Here is a 24,109-nt window from a genome sequence, read left to right on the forward strand (position 1 = left end):
GTTTTTTCTACTGGTACATATTAGATCAAAGTGTTTCATGAATTGTTTCAGTAGATGTTATTTAAAAAGGGCTGCCACATCTTTAATGATATTTATATTTAAAAAAGTTAAGGAAACACCGCAATAACAGTATCAAACCCAAAGGTTCGGAAAAGCTTACTGTTGAAAATGTTCTTAAGGCATACATATTCACATAATGTATTAAATACAAATTTTGTTGTGCTTTACTGAATGAATATGCACTTTTCGCGCCTTCCATTTCATTACCAAAACGTCGCTTCAATCCGAAGGGGTCCGTCGCCCCGGGCGCAATGTCTTGTGGGCGGCAAAACGATCTTCGGTGTTTTTTAATATTCAGAAAAATACTTTTACAAATTTTTTTTACAAAATTTATTATAAAAGATAAAGAGCTGTACACTCACTATGTAATAACCGGAATAACAATGAAAAATATTAATTTCTACTCGAATACTCTTCAGTCTTTGAATTTGTCTTATATCTTTGGCTTATATCTTTCTTAAAAATAGTGATAGAACTTAAGATGCACTTTTTTAGCTTTGTCTAGCGACGTGTCACTCTCACAGTTATCCTATGCTTTGAATGTAACAAATACTTTTATTTCTCCAAATTTTCAGAAATGGTATTTAAAAACTCCATTTCGGGCAAAAATTCCTGCAAATTGTGGAAGATGTCTTGTAAATTTACTATCAATTTCCTCAAAAACCGTATTGTGAGAATTTTGGAACTACAGAATTTGCGTGGCTTCTAGTTCCTAAATTTTATATGCTTAATATCGAAGATATTTTGTAAAAATTCACTTTTGTTCGAACCACCTCATGCAACTTGTAGGTATGTAGGTAGATAAAGAGGGGCAGCAGAACATCCTTGGCCCGGGCGCCCGAAGTTGTAGCTACGCCACTGGCTATCTAAACTCAAAATTTCTAGTAATTTACACGTTTAGTATTTTACATAATAGTGTACTAATTTTTAAGTATTTAAGTATTTGAATAATAATTAATTATTCTGATTTTCATTGCACTGTATACTTGAATAAATCATTGCACTAATATTTCCAACAAAAAGCATTTATTCTTTGCAAAAAGTCACATTAATTTAAATTTACCTCTCTTAGTAAGAATTACTGTCGAGTTTTGTATTTTTCCACTAAAAACCAATATTTGTTCAAACAGTTATAAACTTTTTTATATTATTTAGCTATAATTCATTTCCGTTGTTGTCTTTATATTGTTTAAAGTATTAGTATTGGTTTTTATGATTTTTGCCGCTATGACACTTTGCGCCGCAGACTGCCCGCATTAACATCGGTTATTTATTACATTTATTATCCGCACAAACAATGCCAATTACTATTACAAATAAGTACAGCGCGAAATTATTGACAGGCGCATGAATGAAAACACAAATAAGAGAATAAAAATGAAAATAAAATTAATGTAGCGGAAAATAAGCGAAGCATTATGATAACACAAAGCGATATACAGGGTCTTCTTGTTTGAGGAGGGGAGCATGGGGTAGTATGTGCTAGTTAATAATAAATGAAGCTTCTGCATGACTTTTTATTTACTTACTAAAAATAATTCGAAGCATTTTTTTTTCACTGGATAAGACTTTAATTCGAAAACTATTTAATTTTAATAATTAAGCAATTATTAATGAAATTACCTTCTAAAACTTTCTTTAATTTTAAATGACTTTCAAAAAAATGTTATGATTGCCTAAACAAACTGTTAGAAACTAAAACTAGAACACTTTTAATTTCTAGGCGTACAGAGTTCAGTATGAAAATAAATCTGAAATGAACGACGTTTGGTTTTGTTTTTTACGAAGGTTCCCTTGAATAGTGTGTCATTCTGAAGCAACCTTTTTTCAACTGAAAAACAGGCTAAAAGCTTTCGAAATTGTGAAAAAAGTCACTCAAAAGATGATGTCACTTAATATTAATATTAAGAGGTGCCTGTTTCAAATTTTCTATTTTTCATATCTCTTATTGTGCGGAGGTTATTATATGTGCACGCGATGGCTGCCAGTAAGGATGGTAAACTCGATTCCGATTCTACTCGAGAATCCAGTTTTCTCGTAAAATAATCGATTTTTCGAATGTCAGGAATCGATTCTTAATCGACTTCGACTACTGACTACGTGTTAGACAACCATAGCTCTAGACAATGTTTTCAACAATGATACAAGTGTCAGGAATTCAAAACACGTAATATCATTTATGTTACAAAAATCGTATCGCACAGTGTAATTGTTTCAAAGCAAGAAAAGTAAGAAATAAATTTCGATTCCTACCAACCGTTACGAAATTGGCAAATTGATCAAATTGTGTAGACTTTTTGTTTCAACACATTCAAAGATGATATCTACAAAGATCTTTTTGAAAGAGTTTGGCTCTTACTCTTTCCAAAGTATAGAACACTGATATGCTTTTGTTTTTTAGACAGAATAGAATTAACTTCTTTAGGAATTAGGTGATTTTTCGACTATCTAGAAAAGTAATACAGTTGACACTTACAAATTAGAACCTGAAAATTCTAGGTAGTGAGAATTTCCAGAAATTATGTACGGAAATTTTAATCGAAAATGTCTGAGCGTATTTTCTTTAAATGATTTAACAGTTTAATAAAAGGATGATAATCTTAGAAAATTATCGTAATTATCTTTATATTTTTACTGATAACATATCATTTTTTATAGGAAAACTATAAACAAAAAAATATGTATATATATATATAGGTGTGTATATAATGAGTGACATCTCTACGTTTTATTTTATTTGTTTGTGATTTAATGTATACAAGCATATACATATATATGTTTAATTGAACATGAAAATGTGATATGTATTGTCGTGGATTTTTGACTTTGGCTTTTTGTTTTTTATTAATAGTGAGAAAAGTGCACAATTTAATAATTACATGGAAAAGAATTTCATTGCAGTTTCTTAAGCAAAGTTAATAAATTTTTCTGCTTATACATATATAAATAAACTTCCAGAAATTGCAATCACCTTAGAAACAAAGTGGTTCTAATATGTGTGCGTCGACTGTACCGTTAAAAGTTTTGTTTTCTTTCAACCGAACTATTTTTGAAACTATCTTTATCTCTTACTTTTTTAATATTAATTATTTTTTGTACAGAAAAGATTATACAGCATTTATGAATACAATATTTGTCGAACTCCGAAACACCAAACATTTAATATAAATTGCATTGCAATTTTCAGCTTAATTAAAAATCGCTGTTTATTTCATGAATTTAACACCATTCTTGCATCAAGAGTTTCAAAAATACAATTTTCGGTATGTGTGAAATATAATTTTTGAGTATTTTTGCCGTCGACAATTGCACGCCTGACATGGCAACCACATTTTCGCCTCGCCGCACACGATGGCCAGCATGCCAGTTTTAGTGAGCAAGCAGCAAAACAAATAATTTATGATTTCTATAAATGCATAGCAGCAGTCGGCTAAAATCTGCAGCAAAATGTTACACATGAATTTATTTATTTGCATTATTTCAAAGCATATGTATGTACATATGTGAGTTTCAATAAATAATATAAATACAGAAAGTTATACCCAACAAACAAATTTCACTTTGATTATGTTCGTTCGATAGACTCTTCATAAAATAAAGGCAATAAATTTGAGTATTTATATTGTAGGTGCTACAATTTTATTGCACACTGTAGTTTTAGCAAGTTATTATTGACAGTTAAAATCGCACAAATTCCATATTTCCCATATGTTGTGAAACACTTGCTTTGATTGAATCACGTTTCAAGCACATTTTGCTTGCTTTTATATGAAATTTATCTGTTTGCAGCTGTATACATATACATATGTATGGATGTGTAAATGTTTGTGCCACATATTTATTTGCTCTCCGAATGTTTTAGCTACATTTTCGCAGTTAAAATTATAGCATTTATGTGCCTTTAAAATTTATGTGCTCCTGCTGGCAGGCTTGTATATATAATTATAACTGACAATAAACCAACATACGCACATACATACACATTTATGAACTCATATGTCAGCTAAAAATTTATGTGCTTGCAAGTTGCCAACGGAATACTGCTACATGTGCGTCCTGAAACCAAATGCCTGCTCTTTTAGGCTGTGCGCTGAGTGCTTTGAAATTAAATTACTCATACGCAGTGGAGTACTTGCGCTTCCGCCTAGTCAGAGGACAACGCTACCAGTTATGTGGAAATACATATATAAGAGAAATGACAAAACTTATTTACTAGCACTTGTGTATTGGTTTGTGGAGACCAAACAAGTGAAAGTAATTAACCGAGCCTTTCATGTTAGAGATGCGCTTTACGGTATAACAACCTCTATCCCAGGAATATGGTTGATCAAACAACAGTTTTAAGGTTTGATTATTATAAATATGCACAAATAATAGATAAAAACATGATTTTTCAAAATAACTGAGTAAATTTAGGTGCTGAAGTAAGGAAAATCGTTATCCCATATTTGCATTAGAGGAATAAGATGCCTCTCAAGAAAATAAACAAAGGATTTTAGTTTAAGTTTTGTTTAACAAATTCGCACAAAAATATTGTACACAGATTTTTCAACAAAAAAATATTGAACCAAGGTCGCAAAAATGCATTCAAATATCTCCTCCCCATTCGCTTATGAAAAGAAGAACATGGCTATTAATGGTGTAATGTCTTATTTCTAGTTAATAAACGTATTTACTATCTATAGGAAAGTATTTTCTCGATACTTCGCTATCAACTTGTTTATTTTGATCTGACCTGCTCATTGTGGAGCATCTTTTAGGATCAAATGTCTATCTTCAAGGCCCAGCACATCAACCGCTATCGGAACGCAGTCACTTTCCATTAAGTTAGCATTAGCTCCGATGGCGCAGCGCATTAATTGAGTTATTTCGTAATATGTATTGTATGGGTACTTGGTCATACAAAAAATCACGAGAAACTGCTAAACTGATGAGCTTGCAAAATGGAGTACTCTCGTCCTAATATCACACCAGGAACTAATCGCTGCTCTCAAACGTTTTAGTAATGAGGGTCTGGTTATCGGCTGAGCTTGGTTTTTCTGCCTCCAGAATAGATAAGAGGTAAATTGAACCCCTTGCTCTCAGCAATTCTTCTTACTTCTCCCGAACTTTAGAGCCTTGACAAAGGTTGGATATTCAGCTTTATTTGTAGTTTTACCACTAAAAGTTCTTATACATTTATATATTTTAGAGATTAAAATGCATAAACAAAAGTGTTACTGTACCGGTGTACCGGTAATTCAATAATCAGTACTGATTTTTTGTGTTGAAACTGTTGTACGAGTACAGACTTCAAAGCCCACCGGAAGCGCTGTGCAAGCCCAAATTTTCAATTTGTAATATTTTTCATTTTCCTCTCCACTTCTGCTCTATGTACATACTTCATCAACCTCTTAGGGTTTTTCTGTTCACAGTCCATTTTATATTTTCAAAGCGTGGGAATTTGTGGTGCAGCGGATGTGTGTCGCGTTACACGCTCGCGCAGTCAGCTGTTAGACGCACACAGAGACGGCGCACAGAGTCGTTGATTTATCAATTAAACGCCACTTAAATAGCGGAAAATGTTATTTGTGCTTGTACACGACATAAAAACGAAAAATAATAACAACAAAAAGGGTGAAAAAGTTACTGAAAATGCGCGCACACATACATACACCGCTTATACATGGGAGAATGTGTTTGCATTTTGAATTGATCGTTTGATTGAGCGCGTTTGCTTTGCTGCAGCCGCGGCCTGTGTTGTCACACACACAGCGCAGCAGCGCGGAAGTTAGCGGCGCAGCCGGTGTGTTGTCAACGCCGTTGTTGTTTTTCCTAAACAAATATTTTTTGTTGGTCTCTTTTATTATTATTTTTTTTTTCAGAAAGCGCAGTCATTAAAGACACACTACTTTTTACGACTTTGTACTATGTATATGTGTAAGTATGTATGCAGTGTATAATTACTGGTTGCATAACAGTGTCAGTTGTCAGTTGATTGCTCATAACAGTTTTTTCATTACGAAATTTATTTGTCATTAGTTTTTTATTTATATTTCGTTGCCGGTTTACGACACCGTGATGAATGCTGTTGCAATTAAATTCTTAAATTCTCAGACAACGGCGTCAGCGACCATCGCCCATTTGCGCAAACATGCACACAAACATATGCGAATACTTGAATAATTTTTTGTGAAGCGCAGTCAATCAATCAAGCGGATAATTAAAATGATGTGATGCTGAACTGGCAGACTTAAGTATGTACATATGTATGTATGTACACATAAGTGTATATAATTGTATGGACTTTTTATGAAATATTTAAAGATTCTTCAAGCAGCAGCGTTTCGACCTAATTACCGCTACTCGTCGAAATACGGCCCAATTTCAGTGCACTCCAGTCCCTCGTATAAAACTTCCTCATTCTACTCGTATAACATAGTAACAGCTTTAATTGCCACTTAGGCACTAAAAAAGAATCTCTTCAAAGCTCCGCTAATCACTGCTGTCTCTTTCGACAGCTAAACAAAGTCATATTGACGCTAAAAAAATATTTGTACTATACTTTATATAGACATTAAAGTGTATTAAATAACATTAAGATAAGCAATGAGGCGTGACGAAAACGATTTGAAGGCGAACTAGTGCAAACGCGCGCGGAAGCCAACACCAACATTAGCTGGCTAGAAGGCGGCGGCGGCGGCGGCGACAAGCTGAAAGCATGCGACCGGCATTTGTTTTGAAGCTTATCAGCAGAATGTGATTCAATGAGGAAAAAACAACAAACAAATATCAATAAAAAGTGATACGCAAGCAAGGCGAAAAAAATTATGAATAAAAAAATATACAAATAAAGCTTTAGTACGAAGTAGTTATAGTTGAAAAACCGTTACACGGAAATAGAGAAACTAACAGTGCTTGCAGAGTCGCGAATCGAACAGCAACCGGTGTAAGTCACATACTTGTAAACTGGTATAAACAAACAGCAACCATCTACACTTCTCTACAGAGAGCTGCTCTCTTTTCTAAAGTAAATTACAGGTTTATCAAATTACAACAAAGTTGGGGAGTTAATTTGACACCGTATGTGAATACTTTATTAAAGCAAACAAGTTTTACAGTTGTAAATTGTTCAAATGCCAAATATCTGTGCAAAATGGCAATACAGAATATTTATTGCTTCTAATTTGTTTTAAAATGTTATATTAAAAAGGGTGATCCAAGTAGTGGTACTTTTTTTAGTAGCCTTTTTTTGACAGATCACACGTGAGTCATGTCAATCTGTCATGTTATTTTTGTTCAATAACGTTCGGCATTTCATCTTGAAAATATTTACGCCTGAACAACGCTTGCACATAGTTCAACTTTATTACGAAAATTCAAGTCTGTAAAAAATGTGTTTCGCGCGCTTCGTTCAACTTGGTCAACATAATCGACCTACTGAGCGTACTATTCGCCACACTGTCAGCCATCTTGGGACCCAACATTCATTATTAGATAACATTCGACCGAATAGACCACGTCAGCACCCATTGGAGAGTCGATTCGGCGTCGTTCGCAGCAACTCGGACTGACGTATGGAACAACTTAGCGCATTTTACGTCGAGATCTTAAACTGAAAGCGTACAAGATACAGCTTGTGCAAGAACATAAGCCGCACAACCTTCCCAAGCGACATCGATTCGCTCTATGAGCTCTTGAAAAGTTCCATGAATAGTCGACGTTTTCGAGCCAAATTTTGTTCTGCCTCAATAGGTATGTAAGTAAGTAAAATTGCCGCATTTGAGACGAACATCAATCTGAAGAGATTCAAGAGTTTCCATTCCATCTAGAAAAAGTACGGCTTGGTGTGTTTTGCGGGTGGGTGGAATCATCGGTTCATATATCTTCAATATTGATGCCGTTGAGAACGAAACCGTCAATAGCGACCGTTATCGCGTCATAATAACCGACTATTTGATCCGGAAATTGAAGCTCGGGATCTCAGCGACATTTGGTTTCAACAAGCTGGCATCACTTGCCACACATCGCATGAATCAATGGATGGATGGTAATATTGAGAGAACACTTCGGCGTAATCGCAAGTGTTAGAAAACATTTTAGCGCAGGGTTGCCCCGCAAGTGCCGCACGCTAGTTGGACATCTAGTATGCTCCAAAACTTGGCTTATCGATGAAAGCTTATATTACATATTTTTGAGCAGTACCAGTTTTTTTGTGCAGCTAGTATTGTATGTTCGATTCTCTACTTTCAAACAATTGATGTGTCGAAGACAGCTTCATATAGTTTGAGTTAGCGAAATCTGTGAATACATTTCAATATGTCTTTAATAAAGAAAACTTCAATTTTAAATGAACAGCTCTTTTCGAAATTATGTTTTCGATGCTAAAAAACTAACAATTGAATATAACTCACAATAGTTACAGATTCTCGTGCTGAAAATTAATTATGTTTACGAAGTTCATGGCCTTATCAAAAATTATACCTATATCAAAATAACTTCAAGTTTATAAAAATACCTACAGATGCGCACTAATACTGCTCACGGAATAGCCGAACATTTCTTAATGCCATATCATTGTAGTTGGAAGAATTCGATTCTAATCTAAGATTTCAGACGAACTACGCCCTTCAAGCGCGTATAAATTGCTCTAAGTAACTCACAGTTTTTACTTCAACTTAAGCCGACTTAAGCTAAGTATTTTAACTCAGTGTTACGTATATAATCCGCTTTAAAGCAGAAATGTATGCTTTTAAATAAAAATAAAGAAATAAATTTCGAAACAATATTTGAAACCTTTACGGTAGACTCAGCGAACATAAATATTTTACAAAATTTAAAAGCACTTAAGAGCGGAAACAATTTATAGGAAAAAGGCACAATGGCTGAAAGCATTTAAAACACGCACACATACGTATGCATAAAGTTATATATATTTTTAAAACATACTAGTATTTACTTTTTCCATTAGCGCATACAGAAATCTCAACATGCAGCTGGAAAATTTGCAAAAAAAAGTTTCAAGAGTAAAATAATGGAATTAAAGTCAGGCATTTGTTGCGCCACAGGGCAAAGGCTCTGCGAAGGGTGCGCGGTAATATTGGCACTTGAAACACTTGAGTGCATTATATATGGTTGTACACACATATATGCACACATATATTCATGTGTGTGTGAATATTAGCCAGCGGCGAGCAACCTGTGGCGTTGACCACGGCAACCCACGGTCAAAGTGAGTCTACATAGACGCAGCATAAAAGCATAAATGTAGTTATATTTTAACTGCTTTTTTGCTTTGTTTGCCAACGCGCTGGCTAACATGCTTTTTCCATCATTCACAATTGGTGTGAACGCAGAGGAAACAATCGACAGCGCTTTTAACGTTAACTAAGCGGTACAGTGCTCATTTATATTTATACCTTCCACCTTCTCTCATCTCACGCACTGAGATTTTGGCTATCTATCTGAAAGTATTCCTCTTCATCCTTAAAAACTGCTTAGTAGCCGCTCCGCCGATCTCAGACCATTATAGCATATAGCTGAAGATCAAGTATGGTCAACTTTTTTTTTGCAAAATATCTTCATGAAATTTGGCCAAGTTTAAGGTCTGAAGCAGCTCTCCTATCTCCAAACAAAAAGTTCGTTTTCCATTTAGTTTTAGATAAAATACAGGGTGATTTCCTTTCGCCGCGACTGTACTTTGGAGTGTGCGCGCACCGACTGGATTCGGTAGAGGGCGTTCCTAGCTAACAAAAGAGCGGCTGGTTGTGTCTGAGCACCTGGAGAGTCTGGACAAACATTTTCGATTGACGTCGCAGAGGTACCCGAAATTCTGTGTGAAACTCGGTAAATCTGCGACAGAGACGTTTGATATGATCCCGGAGGATGCCTTCCGTGACGCCTTCAATGCTTGGAAATGGCCTCGCGCTTAAAGAATTGTAACGATTAGTTCAATCAATTTTTTTAAATCGGCTCAGTCCTATTTACTTTTCGGACAAACCCTGTATATATGTAAGAAATGCACCTGTGGAGGCTATTATAGCTACGGTGCAAAGTTAAAGTTTTCTAGTTTTTGTTGTGATTATACATTTATGCTTATTTACAATATCTACATATGTAATAATATGTAAAGAACTTGACAGATAGAGACTGTACAAAAATACGAATAAACAAACTTTGTAAGTAAGTATGTAGTTATGGAGTTCAACTTTAGACTGTTTATCCGTCCTGTGAAACAACAACCCAAGTTATGACCAGTTAAATGTGAGCGGACAAAAGCCTACACAACTTTAGTTGGAGTCTTTACAAGTAGAAAAACTCAACCGCAGCGGACTTTCATAAAAAATCGACTAAAATTAATCATTAATAAAGCATTATTTTGCGGCTAACTAAAAACTTTGACGGGCATGGCCTGAAATCATTACTGATTCAACTTACATTTGTACATCATGTGATCGGAAAAATAATTAAACATCTGCATGAACATTTATATATTACTGCAAGCACATGTATCTATTTAGCGCGATCAGTGGCCGGACCGAATTCCATTCAGCACTTTAGAGGCACCCAAGCGTTTAGCTGAATTATTCGAAAGATGCGCTGTGCCATTTGCAGTCGAGTGGTAATTACTTCGGCCTACTTTGTTTTAACGTATGCATATGAATCGCAATAACTTTCTAAGTCAACTACAGCGATTACCATATGAAGTGCATTATTTAATTACCCAGTTCGACGCCGTTTCAAGTGTCCACATAGATTTAATCTATTCTCAAGTGCGCTTAACAAAACAGAATATATCGTGTATATGTGTATATAACGCATATGTATATATGCCTACATATATGTATGTATGTGGATATACAAACATGTATACATATTTGCTTATTAATTTACAACATAAGACAGACGATTTCGTTCCTTCGTTGATAATGGTCAATCATTTAAACAGTTATATTCAACTATTAGAGTAAAAAACATTTTAGATTTCTAAAACACAAGAAATTTTGACCGATTCCTTTGGGAAGGGAAACGTTAAAACACAGACCAAAGTTCAGCTTCACCTTTGAGTTGGTTGTAATCAATTTTAATGAATTCTCAAAACATGCTAAGAGTTGGTGGTTTTCTTCCCTCAATCCTGATCAGATCTTACTTTCTACCCTATTTTATATTTTATGGTCCTTTTTAATGAATTAAGTGAAGTACGAAATTAAATTTCAAGTGGGTGAAGATATATAGTTATAGCTACACCTTCTCCTTCAAGTTGGTTGAATTTCAATCTGGGGTTTGTCCTTGGCGAACATCACACATCACATTGGCGATGGGACTTCTTGCACAAGCTGCTGCCAAGCTACGAGTTTTCTAAACGCTCGCAACTGGGACATCAGCAGAATATCTGATATTGTTCAATTTACTGAAAACTGGTGATCTACCTCCGCTTCTTCTCACTTTCAAGATGACATCTCACTTTCTTGTCTACGTATTGTACACATTACAACTTTGCTTGCCCTTTGTTGATAGTAAATACTCATTTGTTTTGCATTTATAAAATCAACATGTATTCAAAGCTTCACATTTTAACACCTTGATTTCTTAAGAAAATGATACTTTAACCAACCGATCTGTCTTGTTTTGTGTGTTGCATATTTTGCTGTTCATTGTTAGCGTTGCTATGATGTTTATTTGTCAAAAGTTACGTCTGCGCGTTGAGTTCTGCTTAGTCATGAGGCTCGGCAACAATGTTGCAACTTTTATGCGCCGCTTCATAGGCAGCTAAAGAACTAAACAAAATTTGGCTGAATGGCCTTTTTAAGCAAGTAATGTAGTATATGTACATATGTATAGCTGGAGGCAACGATGGGTCTGACCGCATTATCATTCTGATGAATATTTTGAAAAAGGCTGCTTTTACAAGGTGCGTTCCAAAGCTTCAATACAGCTTTTTGCACGGTCCAAAAGCATGTCGAATGACTGTTTTAGCTCGTTGGCCAGTATGGCCGCCAGTATGCCGATGCAGGCCTTTTGAATGGGCTCCACGTCTGCATAACGCTTCCCTTTCATGGGCAAATGCATTTTTCCGAAAAGGAAGAAGTCGCACGGTGCCATATCAGGTGAATACGGGGAGTGGTTAATGGTAAAAATGTGATTTTTGGTCAAATAATCGTCCTTCGAATATTGCATTCTGAGCAATTTTTGGTTGCCTATCAATTTGTGCGGAACAAACCTTGAACACACCTTTCGTAAGCCCAAATATTCGGTCAAAATGCGATAAATCGATGTTTTGGAGATGTTCAATTCCATTTCCATGAATTTCAATGATGATTTCGGCTGATTTTTTACAGTTTCGATGGAGATTGCGGTGATCACGGATTCTGATTGCCCCACATGTTGATCGTCATTTATGTCCTCACGATCACTTTGAAAACGTTAAATCCACTCGTGCACTCTGCTACGGGATAAGCAACCATCGCCATAAACTTGTTTCATCAATTGAAACGTTTCGGTAAAAGTTTTACCAATTTTAAAACAAAGTTTAATGTTAGCTCTTTGGTCGAAGCTCATTTTCACACCGACAACACAAATATACTGACACTTTAAACGCAATAACTTCACTTCCATTCGATGAAATGTCATGAAATTCTCATTGGGCAATCGATAAAGATAGAAGATTCTAACGCACCTGTCGACAATTAGATGGCGCCACCAGGGGGCGCTAGATTCAAATTACTGTTTACCTTGGAACGCTCCTTGTAGATAATTTTGTAGATTGGAAAAGTTTTCCAAATTCCACCTAATTCCTAAATCATCACACTTTATAGCTTCTTTTTTGCGGTTGCACCTAAGTGCTGCATAAGTTCAATCGTATTCATTCTCCCAAAAATTTCGAAACTAATCACCAAAGCATGCGCTATTATATATTTCCAAAAAGTGGTACCGAAAACGAACAAAAATTAAACAACAACAAAACTATGCCATCGGCACAAACCAAAAAGGCAACAGCTTGTGTTTTTTACACGTTTTTAGGCTGTTCGCCTGATGCCTTTGTATTGTAGGCTTGTGGCCATTGTCTGCCTAAGTCAAGATATTAAAGTTTAAAGCTGAAAGCCACAAAAGCCCATTGCACAACATTTTACGATCACTTGAAACCGGATCGCGCCGCCATGGCGCGCCAAAAACCAAAGCCGCCACACAACGTATCGACCGCAGCAATGACTTTGCCCAGCAGTTTCCTGCTTTTACTGCCTCCACAGCCTTTTTTCAACACAGCGGCGGCAGCAGCTTGCATTGTTTTGATACGGTGGAGCTGTTTGTGCGCGGCTTCTTCCATATTTTAGTGACGTCTTTGGCTGGTCGGGCGGCGGCTTAGTTTGTTGGCACCATTGATCGCTACCAATGCTGTGAGCACCGCGCGATTGGCGGCATGCTTCCTCTATCCCTGGCTTGTGGTGGCTTGACTGGGTAGCTGTCGGAAATCGCGTCTTGATCTTCTCTGTTGTAAATTCGCCGAAATGGCACATACAAACGTGCGCGGACATTCAGAGACCAGCTCAGCATGCAGACCAACCTTAAAGGCTAAAATGTTTCGCGTTCTTTGCGTTTTTTTATTTACCATTTGTAGGCCGTGCGGACAAAATATGCAGGCATAAAGGAATGGCAAAATAAATGCAGAAGCTACAAGCTAACAGCTTTTTGTGAAGGCACTACAGGCCGCCAGCCTTTAATCGTAAGTGCATTCGCCGACCGACGACGACGATACGCATAATTGCGACTGGGTCGACTGCGCATGCGCCTGCGCAATACTTCAGTTCTTATTGTTTATTTTTTGAAAGAACGCCAAGTACCTGTCGGACGCTGCGAGACCCTGTCTTACCATTGCTTTTATTTAACATTTATTATGGCCGAGCCTACGCGTATGACCTGTTAGTCGGCGTTCAGACGGGGACTCTTTTGTCACTCATTATCGGCAAATTCTCTTTCTTTGTCCCACAGTCGAGTCGATTTTTTTTGTTTTCCTTTTCACAAAAAAAAAAAAACAAATGTTTGTGCGGTTCGGCTACGCTTCGTAAAGTTCATTTGTATGTTGGTTTGGTCTCACATTTTGCTAACCAGGCATTTCCATGGATGTGGTTCATGCCGAATTGCGTAGCAGCAAACTGTTAAGAATAAGAACATAAAGTGACACCCGAGCATGAGCGGCACTTCGTCTTTCTTCGTCGTCCACTCGAATTTAAAAAAGCCGGTTTGGGCGACAAAAGAGTCCGTATGTGAACTGTCATTTAATGACGGCGTTGTTGTTGCGCTCATATATAATATACAATTCTTTTGGACCTATGTACGGCCGTAGAGCTCAGTCGCAAAGAGCGCTTAAAATTTAATAGCTCTTCTTTAGAGGAAATTTACAAGTCCCTTAGTCTCCTCGGAACAGCTGTTTTCCATCAAAAAATAACGCCATTGTACTTAACCCAAAAACAAAACAAACAACTGCTTTGGAAATTAAAGATACCTTGAATGGTTGTGGCTGTAGCACATGCTTTTGAATGTCTGTGATTCCTACACAGCTCGCCTAAGTATTCGAATATGTTGTAAATACCCGCTCAAATTAAACCAAACAAAAATAAAAAATAACGAATAACGAATAAAATAAACGATTACAACAACAGCACAGCAAGCGCTGCAATAAAAACTAACAAGCAACTGCTGCAGCTTTAAAAACTTGTGAAACTTGACTCGCAAACGTCGCAGAGGATGGATACAGCGTCTGACGGACGAACCATGGGCATACATACGTACGTACGTATGATGATCATCTGATGGTTTCGTCTGCCCAGTGAGTGTTTGTGTATGGTCGCGGCGAGTCGGCGTATTCAACTCATCTTTTGTATGTGCATTTGCCTCAATTTCTTGTTGTCAGCGGGCCAACTTGATGGAGCATGAGGGACGACACATGGCATAGCGGCACGTAAGGCCAATATCAAAACAACTGTGTAGCGAAATGTTGGACAAAAAATTTTGACGCGCCAATTTATAGCCTTCGTGAAGTGCGCTCGATTGCTAAGTTAATATTTGAAAAGCAAAATAGCTATAGTGCACGAGTTGTCCACAGATTTCAGAGTAAATTGTTCGAAAAAACCTTAAAAACCGTAATACTTTAAGTCAAATATACGGATACTAAGACTCCTCAAATTGATATATCAGGTCCACTAAGTGCTTTGAAGTTCTTCCACTGTTGTTTCTCAAGTCAGAAGCTGTTCACTGTTGTAGCATACTTTCCCTCTGAGCCAACTAATTCCCTCATATTCTTATCCGAATAATGTGAAACGACTAGTTTCATCGTTATAACATAGCCAAGGTACCATTAAAGCATATGCTTCTAATGTTGTTCTGAAGGAAGCTATACAATTCACAGTAAATCACTTGTACTCTTGGAAACACCAATTAATCCAAAAAAAATTTTGTTTTTAAGAACTTTACTCAACCGGATGCAGAAATTTTTAATTAACACTACTTTATTCTACTACAATAAAATCGAATTTCATATTTAGGGAACTCTTTCCTCAGGTCCAAATGATTGAATGAATATTTAAGGTCTGGTCTGTCGTTACTACAATAACTTTCTCTGCTATATGGTGCAGAGGCATGGACGATGAATACATCTGATGAGTCGGCGTTACGAGTTTTCGAGAGAAAGGTTCTGCGGAAGATTTATGGTTCTTTGTACATTGGCAACGCCAAATATCGCAGTCCAAGGAGTAATAAGCTGTACGAGATATTCGACGACATTGACATAATTCAGCGAATTAAGAGACAGCGGATACGCTGGCTAAGTCATGTCGTCCGAATAGATGAAAACACTCCAACTCTGAAAATACTCGACGCAGTACCCGCCCGGGAACCAGAAGAGGAAGACCTCCACTCCATTGTAAAGACCAGGTGGAGAAGGATTGGGTACACTTGAAATCTCCAATTGGCGCCAAAAAGCGAGTTACCACGAGTGGCGAGCTGTTGAGAATTTTAGCAGATTTGAATTGGTTCACATTGGAATTGGAATCACGTGAATTAACAGATGACAGCATTGCAAAATTAGAACCGAAATGTTAGTTCACGCAATTATAATTTAAAGCGTGAAGGGAATAAAACTTATGCACTTAAAATATTACAACAGCAAAGCATTCGTATACTGCCCGGCTGACGGTCTCTGAGACATTGCAATCATCGGCATCTCGTGGTCGGCGGCATCACCTCGCTGCGAAAGACGCAATTCAGCAAGAGCCGCTTGATGCGGCACACAAAAACCGACCGACCAACGTTGGAGGCAGCTTTGGCGGTGCAGTTGTGATGATGACGATGGTGCCGGTGAAGTCGGCGGTGGTGTTGTTCAATGTGCTGCTGACTTTAGTAGACGATCGCACCGGCGGCAGCTTGAAAATGAAGCCGCCATCTAACAAACGCTGCACGCCGACATGCGAGCAAGAAAAACTTCAACTGCACGAGTAAAGTTCGAAAAAAGAAAAAATGCATCTTGTGCAATGAGGGAACCAAAGCAATGGGGGACGGCAAGCAGTTGAATTGTTGGCCGGTTGATTGTTTGAACGGGTTTATGCTGCAGCTGTTATTATTATTGTTGTCTTATTTTGTTGTTTCGTTGCTCTTCGATTGTGGCTCAATGGTTGCTGGCTTGACTGGCGGCCCGCACCAAGTGTAGCGTTCGTCTTAGGCTTGCCAGCTCTGTAGCCGCGTAGCCTGCATTCACGTTTGTCGGCCGGCCGCTTTGTGTTTTTGTGAGTGCCGCGCGCATGCGCGCTGTTATTATTATTTCTCTTTCGGTATTTAACTTCACTATAGAGATGCCGAATGCCAACAAAATGTGCAACAAGTAGGAGGAGGTATTTATCTTGTTGTTTTCTTCGCTTTTAACGCTGCTATTTGAAATGGCTTTTCTGTGGGGCTATCGGCCTTATCGAGTCTGCTTTTAAGTGTGTGTATGACTATTGATGTTTTATATTTTGTTATTAAAATTGACGCTTACTCTAAAAGCTGTTAAAAGAAACTCTTTGCGGACCTTGGAGACATGTTTTTTATGTGACTTTTTGCAAAATAAATCCCTTTTCTTCTATAAATTATATAGGTTTCAGCTAGACAAATAAATATACATAATTTCTATCGGATAATTTCTCTAATTTCTATACAGCGAATATTGTCATATATTTGGATTCATTCACATTGAAGTCTCGTAGATACATATGTGTAGAAAAGCGTCAGCCTAGTTTTCTACCATTACCAGAAATTGCAGACCATAATGTATGGCCAAAAGTTTGAGAGTGCTCCTAATAAAAGGAGGAGGAGGAAATGAAACCTACTACGAAAGGAACCTCGTGCGCTACTATTGCTTTTAAAGATTAAAAATTTTAAATATTAAATTCTCGTTTGAGAGTTGAGTTGAAGAAAACGTTTAAACTTGTTTTCAATTTACTCGAATAAAAATGTCGATCCATTTCGATTGGAAAGGTCCTGAAACTATTACTTGTACCCAACAGTTAGAAGAACAAGCCGCCGTACATACCATGCTAGTGTTCTGCAGTTCACTTTTATCAATGGTAAGCATGTCTTCTCACTGGAGCTCGCAAACATATTTGCAAGATTTTTTGGCTGGTAAAGTATGGCTCTCTTTGGTTTTTAAGTACCCTGTATCTATCAATTATATGCAAGTATAGTTAAGTGGATATCTGTATATCTTTTCGTATACATTTTGAGGTGCATTTGAAGTGCAAATTGCTAACTAGCAGTCTTGGTGTTTTAACAATGTGTGCCAGTAGTATCTGGATTCTACCAGTGTCTTCCGACGCATTTCGTTATACCTGCCGCTTACTACATACCTACACACATTATTGTTGTCTTCCAGTGTATTCTATACATTTTTATTGTTTTTGTATTCCATCTTGCTTTCTTCACAATTCTGCTTTTTTCTTTCTTCTTTTCGGTTTCATTGCCATCTTCGGCTGCTTCCTTTTAGGAATTGTTTACTTTTGTCTACAATATACATACATACTTATTATGTATGTATTAGCTGCTGGTTGTTTCTTATATATTTGTGTACAATTTTGTTGTTTTCTAGCTTTTCGTTTGCGCATAATTTCGTATTGCTCGAAAAAGGTTTCGGTGAGTGCATACGAACTCAGAACTACACACGGCAGTAGCTCGCTTTCAGAGTTACCACGCCGGCGGCCCCGCATTGAACTCTAGCCGCGCATAGACCTGCTAAAATAATTCGGGGGAATCTATCGGTCGTAGTGCAGTTGCAAGTGGCGGCTTTGTTAATTCAATTGATCGCAACGAAAATAAAAAAGAGAATGGAGTAGGTAGAAAAAACAAAAATAATAAGAAAAACACACAACAAAAGATTTGATCTATCTTCATTTTTCCCTTTTCGGCGATCTTCTCATTTATAATTTAGTTTTCTCTGCATGTTCTTTTCAACAACATACATTCTCACTAGCGCGCCCCTCGGCAAATTGTTATTGTTCTCCCTTCTTCCTGCAGAGCCAATGCGCTCGATAGGCGATTGTTGTTGTCTGCAGTATCATTGCATGTGAGTATATACTTGTATGTACATATGTGTCGAGATCTGATATTGGCGGCACCGGCGGCTCGGTGGTACACTGTCTTATTAGGCTGTCGTTCGTTGTTTCGCTGCCACCACTTCATCTATTTTTATTTTATAGACCACAGCATATTTATACGAAATGGTAGGCAAGAAAAACCGAAACCGAAATACCAAAAAACTCATCATGATCTCGCACACAAACATATCCATACATATCTATACGTGATTTAGATATGTAAATGTTCAAACGTGTGTACAATTGTGTGGCTGTGACCTGTAGCGACCGCATAGGAAGCGGTAGCATAAAAAAGAAAAAACCCGCTGCCTTTAATTTTCTTGTACGAGCCGTGTATGTCTGCATGTCTTTGTCAGGCTCGTCGTTGTTCTTAATATTTTCGGTGTTTTTCTTCTGCTCTTTGCACTGTTTGCTTGTTATAGTTGCGGCGTTTTCAAACTCAAATGATCAATGGATGTTCTAACATTTGGTGAATACTCCAACAAGCTGCGTCGCAAGTGTCGACTCATCGACGTATACTCAAACCGAAAGGCACTGTTAGTGTATAAGGTCCACGGCGGTCATTACTTCCCTTTTATTTGCTTTTTTGTAGTATATTTATGAAGATTTCGAAATAATTTTTTGAACGAAGAAACATGCCAGGGTTTGAATTTTTATATACATATAATAGTATATCAATATGTGAGCTCTTACATATCCACAAACTTATATAATGGTCTGTGTTTGCTTGCTTTTCTGTATAATCTACTTTATCGATCATTAGATGACTTGAATTTGATTTTTGAACAAGTTGCTAATGCTTTTTGCACTTGATAAGTTGTTATCCCATTATTTTTGATAATATCGTTTAATTATTTATGGTTATAATACAGAGGTCATTAATACTTAGACGACTGTGTTGAAGCCACTGTGATTACAGCTGTGAACTGCACACTTCATTAACCTACTTCCAACCAACACAAGCGTCAGATTAAAGAGACTACTTCTTTTCCATTCATTATTTTAAACCAACATACATACGAAACTTTCGAATATGCGTAGGTCGATCCAGCCTAAAATATACTTTCCGTAGTGTTCATCGCATTTTGTTTTACACGTAGTAAGGTGCGAATGATATGCTGATATTAATGTACATATGTATGTACCATTTAACAAATGCTGCTTCCATCAACTGTGTTCTGTCTAATATAAAAATTTTTGAATTTAAAAAATCCCTCTGAGGTGGATCTTTAAGCAAATTTTATGCTTTACAAGAATCGACAAATTAAGAATTCTATCTTCGTAGTTATTGTAGCTTTCCTGTATACAGATATGCCAATTTTAGCACACAAATTCGATAAGTTCGGTAAGCTACAGTTTGACTCATCCTAATATGGAGGGTACTCATTTTGTTTTTAAATCAAATTGAATCTTTTAATATCTAAGATATTTTCTCCTGCAAGTAATTTTCATTTTTTACATTTTTATTTAGTAATCTTGAATGGTGGCAACAAATTCCTCCGTTCACATTTATTTTTGGTACAATTTATATCTGGCCGTTGCAGCCGTTCCAATTGTGAAACGTCAAAACATACCCGATCCAGTCAGCTGTCAAAGTCGGGTAGGAGAGTTGCTCTCTCATTTCCAATGGCAGGAGAGTTGGGCATCACTTTATCTCTGCAGTAGACTAATTTGTTGTCATTTAAACACGCGGTTGATTTATTATCTGCCAGCACCATTTTATTTTGGTCTATTTCATAGCTGAGTTTAGCAAAAAAACTTGTTCCGTCTCTGTCGACTCGTTAAGGAAGTACACAAGTAAGTTTGGTAGGATATTAGTCCCTGTAGGTAGTTATATCTCTATTTGTATGATTTACTAATGATTTTCAAGCGATGTATATTTTATATGCAAACTTGAGTTGTGTGAACTACCTTCGGTTAACTAAACAGCAACGCTTCTTTCTATGGAGATTTGCTTCCAACTTTACTGATATCACGTTCAAGAGTTATTGGTATGATATTAATGAGAACCACAAATAATTTTTCATTGGCTACCTCTCAAGATATTTGAGATTTCATAAAGCCAAACCGGCAGCGCATTTGGAAAAGCTCTACATCTCACATTTAGGTTCAAAGTCGATTTTCCTGTTATTTGTTTGTACACATTGCGTGAAAATCAATATAGACAGAAACTTAAACAAAAGTTAGTCGCCTCTTTATTATTTTGCGCAATATAAAGAGATTAATTTCCTGTTGAATTTTAAATGCAGAGCTTTCCATGTTTTGAATGAAGATCCCTTTATTTAACGGTACTAATCCAAGTATGTAGAATTCTCGCTAGTTAATTTTATTTGGCAAGATTTTTTCGAAGGATGGTTTTCAACCGAGAACTAATAATTTAAAGTTACCATATTATTTTTGGCTTTACTTTTGTATGAGATCGCAAATAATTTTTGTATGAAAGTACTACTAAACACTGGCGAAATTTCCGTTCTGTTCCCACGACATTCGACTCTAAGGAATCGGAAAAGACATAGCTTTTTATCCCGGCAAGGACTGTCAACTCGGCACCATACCTCGAAATTACTGTATGAATGTTTTCTGTCGCTACATCAACAGCAACAACAGGGAAATAAAAATTTCAACAATTGCACGTAAAAATTCAATAGATTAGATGTAGACCTAGATCTAATTATCTATATGTATGCATATTTTGAACCCGGTGCTCTGTAAGGGAATGCATTACTTCATTTTTGCTATTCCTAGAGTACATTTGTATTCGCCATGGAGTTTAAAGTCTAAACTTTACGTCGCCATAACTTTCATGTAACGCATCTTCCACCGATTGCCGCTCAGAGATGCACATAAACAAATAAATCCATATGTAAGTATGAACGTGTATTAAAGGAAAATCGCAATTTACCTGAGAATTGTTTATAGCCGCCGAGTATTTTATGCTTCCACCATTTGACGATATTGCCCGCCATGTTGCTGACGAACGCCAAAATAAATGCAAAGTACGCGCTTTTTACGCTGTTGAATATTCCGCTTGTTGTTTGTTGTTCGAATTGTTGTTGTTTGTTTTATATTTAATTCCACGTCGCAACGTTGCACGCGGCTTGTCAACGTTTTTTTATTGACGGACCGCTCGAAGTCGATAACTTCTGTTTTGCCGTTTGCTGTGATTCACTGTTTCGCTCGCCACGCTTTTTCGGTTTTTCGCTTTTTGTGCAGTCTGGCGCAATGTCTACGACAATTGGTTTGCGTGATTTACGACAAGTAAATGCAACCGCAAACAATCAGTAGCAGCCGAGTGCCGACAGTGCGTGCATAGGTGGATATTACACATTGATGGTTTCTGATTTTGCTGGCTTGGCTGTTTGCTCTTGACGGCTGAATTGCTAAACTACCTTTGCTTTTGTTTTTGTTTTATTGCCGGGTATTTGCCTATTTATTATTTGTGGCAACGAAACTTTTTTGTAATCAGCAGTAATGCCAACGGAGCTTGCTGGAGACAAATAATTTGCTGGATTCTTATTTTTTACGCTTTTTTATTTTTATGAGAACACTGTTTTCAATTTGCTGCTCCCACTTTTTATTTTATTTTTATTTTTATAATTTTTTCTTGATTGCAACACGCGCACATTTTAGCATTCACTGTACTTTGCACTTCACCGCGGCTGCCGTTTATTATCCTTATCGTTTTGGCAGGTAAAATGAGCGCCGCCAGTCAGGCAGTGGCTCAGCGCGTCACTTACCTAAGTGGTAAAACGCTATATGTTTTTGCATTTGCTGTGTCGCTTTAATCGACAGGTTTTTGGCGTATGGTAGGCAGTCGCTTTTCCACCACTTCCACTCTATTTTACTGTGTCACTGTACTCACGGGCGCACTTCCTTACCGCTTTATAGCGCCTTTACTGGTTTGGACAACATTCAGCTGACATTTTCAGTGTCTGCAAATATTTTAGCTCACACAACTTTTCGCACTTTCTCTGCAATGCGGGTCGACAAGACTCGTGCTCACATATGTACATATGTATGTATGTATGTATGAGTATGTATGGGTCCATTCGCGGCTTCAAAAATCAAATGTTTACTTCTAGAAGAAAACATTAACCTTAAGACCACATTCTCAACCAATTGTTGGCCAACCTGAACAATTTATTTAATACTACCGCTGCACTTAACTCACTTTATTTCTTATTTAAAACCAATTTCTATTTTTAAACATTGATTGTTGTTGGTTTGCAACTCGTCTTAATTTTTTCGGCGACAAAAATATGCGCCACGCACTACCGACACAACAAAGCACTCAATTGGTCCGACACAGGAAATTCATTGCTTATGGAAATTACATCCGGCCAACGCTCGAGCACTTTGGCATTCTTCTTCGAGTATTTTTAATTTCCATTTGAGAAATCGCGACACTTTGGCATGTTATTTACATACAGCTGAAGTTTGCTGTTTAACATTATCTTTGCACTTTTTCACTAAAGAACTCCAAAATCTCATCTATATCGATTCGAAAACACTTTTCATTAAAATTGCTAATTGAATTCCATTATTCCAGCACTTTCGCACTGCTTTTCATAATTCCTTGCAAAATGCAACACAAAAACACATGCCTTCCGAATATCTCGCTCGGAACTTCCGTTTATTTTTCAGCCTTTAACCGTCCCTTCTTCGCATAAAATCGGTTTCATTTCACGAATATCATTACTTTTACGCTCAACGTACGACCACTGACTGAACGGGCACCACACTGCCGCAACGTTTGAAACAACAAACCTCTTCTACGCCACGCCACGCTTGTCGGCTGCTGCCTGTGATGTATTCGTTTTTCGTCAGCGCTGCTACTACACTGGCGTTGTTGTTGCCGTCGTTGCTGTAGTTGACGTGCGCGTCGGCGTTCTCTGGTCATAGCAAGTCATTGTTGTTATGTTTTTTGTTGTCGTTGTTGTTGACTCCAAAAGGCGGCAATCGGCATGGTATACAAAAGCGCTTGTTGGTGGTAGCTGGGGAGCAGCCTAGCTAGCTAGCAAGTTGGCTGGCGGCACACCAAAGCGCAAGGCGGCAAAAGTAAAACGTTCGCGCGCTGCTCGGCCAAGTGTAGCTATTGTGAGTACACTGAGCGGATAATTGGAAAAGTGATGCGAAGAACTACGTCAGGTCATATATTTCTTAATGAGGAATACAGATCTGAGTGCTTTTTTACTCCCGAAATCCGACTGAAAGCGGAAATTTATTAAGTAATATTGAATACCCTCTGTTGAAAAAACTTAGCCTTCGATTACGGTGCTCCATGGTCCTCAAAATATAATCGAACCAGCATCCTAGTAGCCTTTACTTTAGATTAAAGCTCATAAAAGAAACCTTCACATGAAGTATTTAACGAATGGCATAAATTTTAGCGCGTGAATTTTTCGATAGCGTAAAGATAACGCGCTAGTCGGGGCCAAGTGCGCCTTTAGTCATTA

The 24,109-nt window shown here is 37.3% G+C and overlaps 1 protein-coding gene across 1 annotated transcript in view; it reads right to left on the reverse strand.

Moving 5' to 3' along the window:
* Window positions 1-23,356, reverse strand: part of LOC120777770 (protein naked cuticle) — a 164,003-nt gene extending 140,647 nt beyond the window's left edge. The window contains exon 1 of the mRNA XM_040109283.1: window positions 21,556-23,356. Within this exon, the coding sequence (XP_039965217.1) occupies window positions 21,556-21,619 (64 nt within the window). The 5' untranslated portion in view covers window positions 21,620-23,356. The remainder of the gene's footprint in view (window positions 1-21,555) is intronic.
* Window positions 23,357-24,109: the final 753 nt, after the last annotated feature.

This window comes from Bactrocera tryoni, chromosome 5, assembly GCF_016617805.1.
Source record: "Bactrocera tryoni isolate S06 chromosome 5, CSIRO_BtryS06_freeze2, whole genome shotgun sequence".
In the NCBI taxonomy this organism is placed as follows: Eukaryota; Metazoa; Arthropoda; class Insecta; order Diptera; family Tephritidae; genus Bactrocera; species Bactrocera tryoni.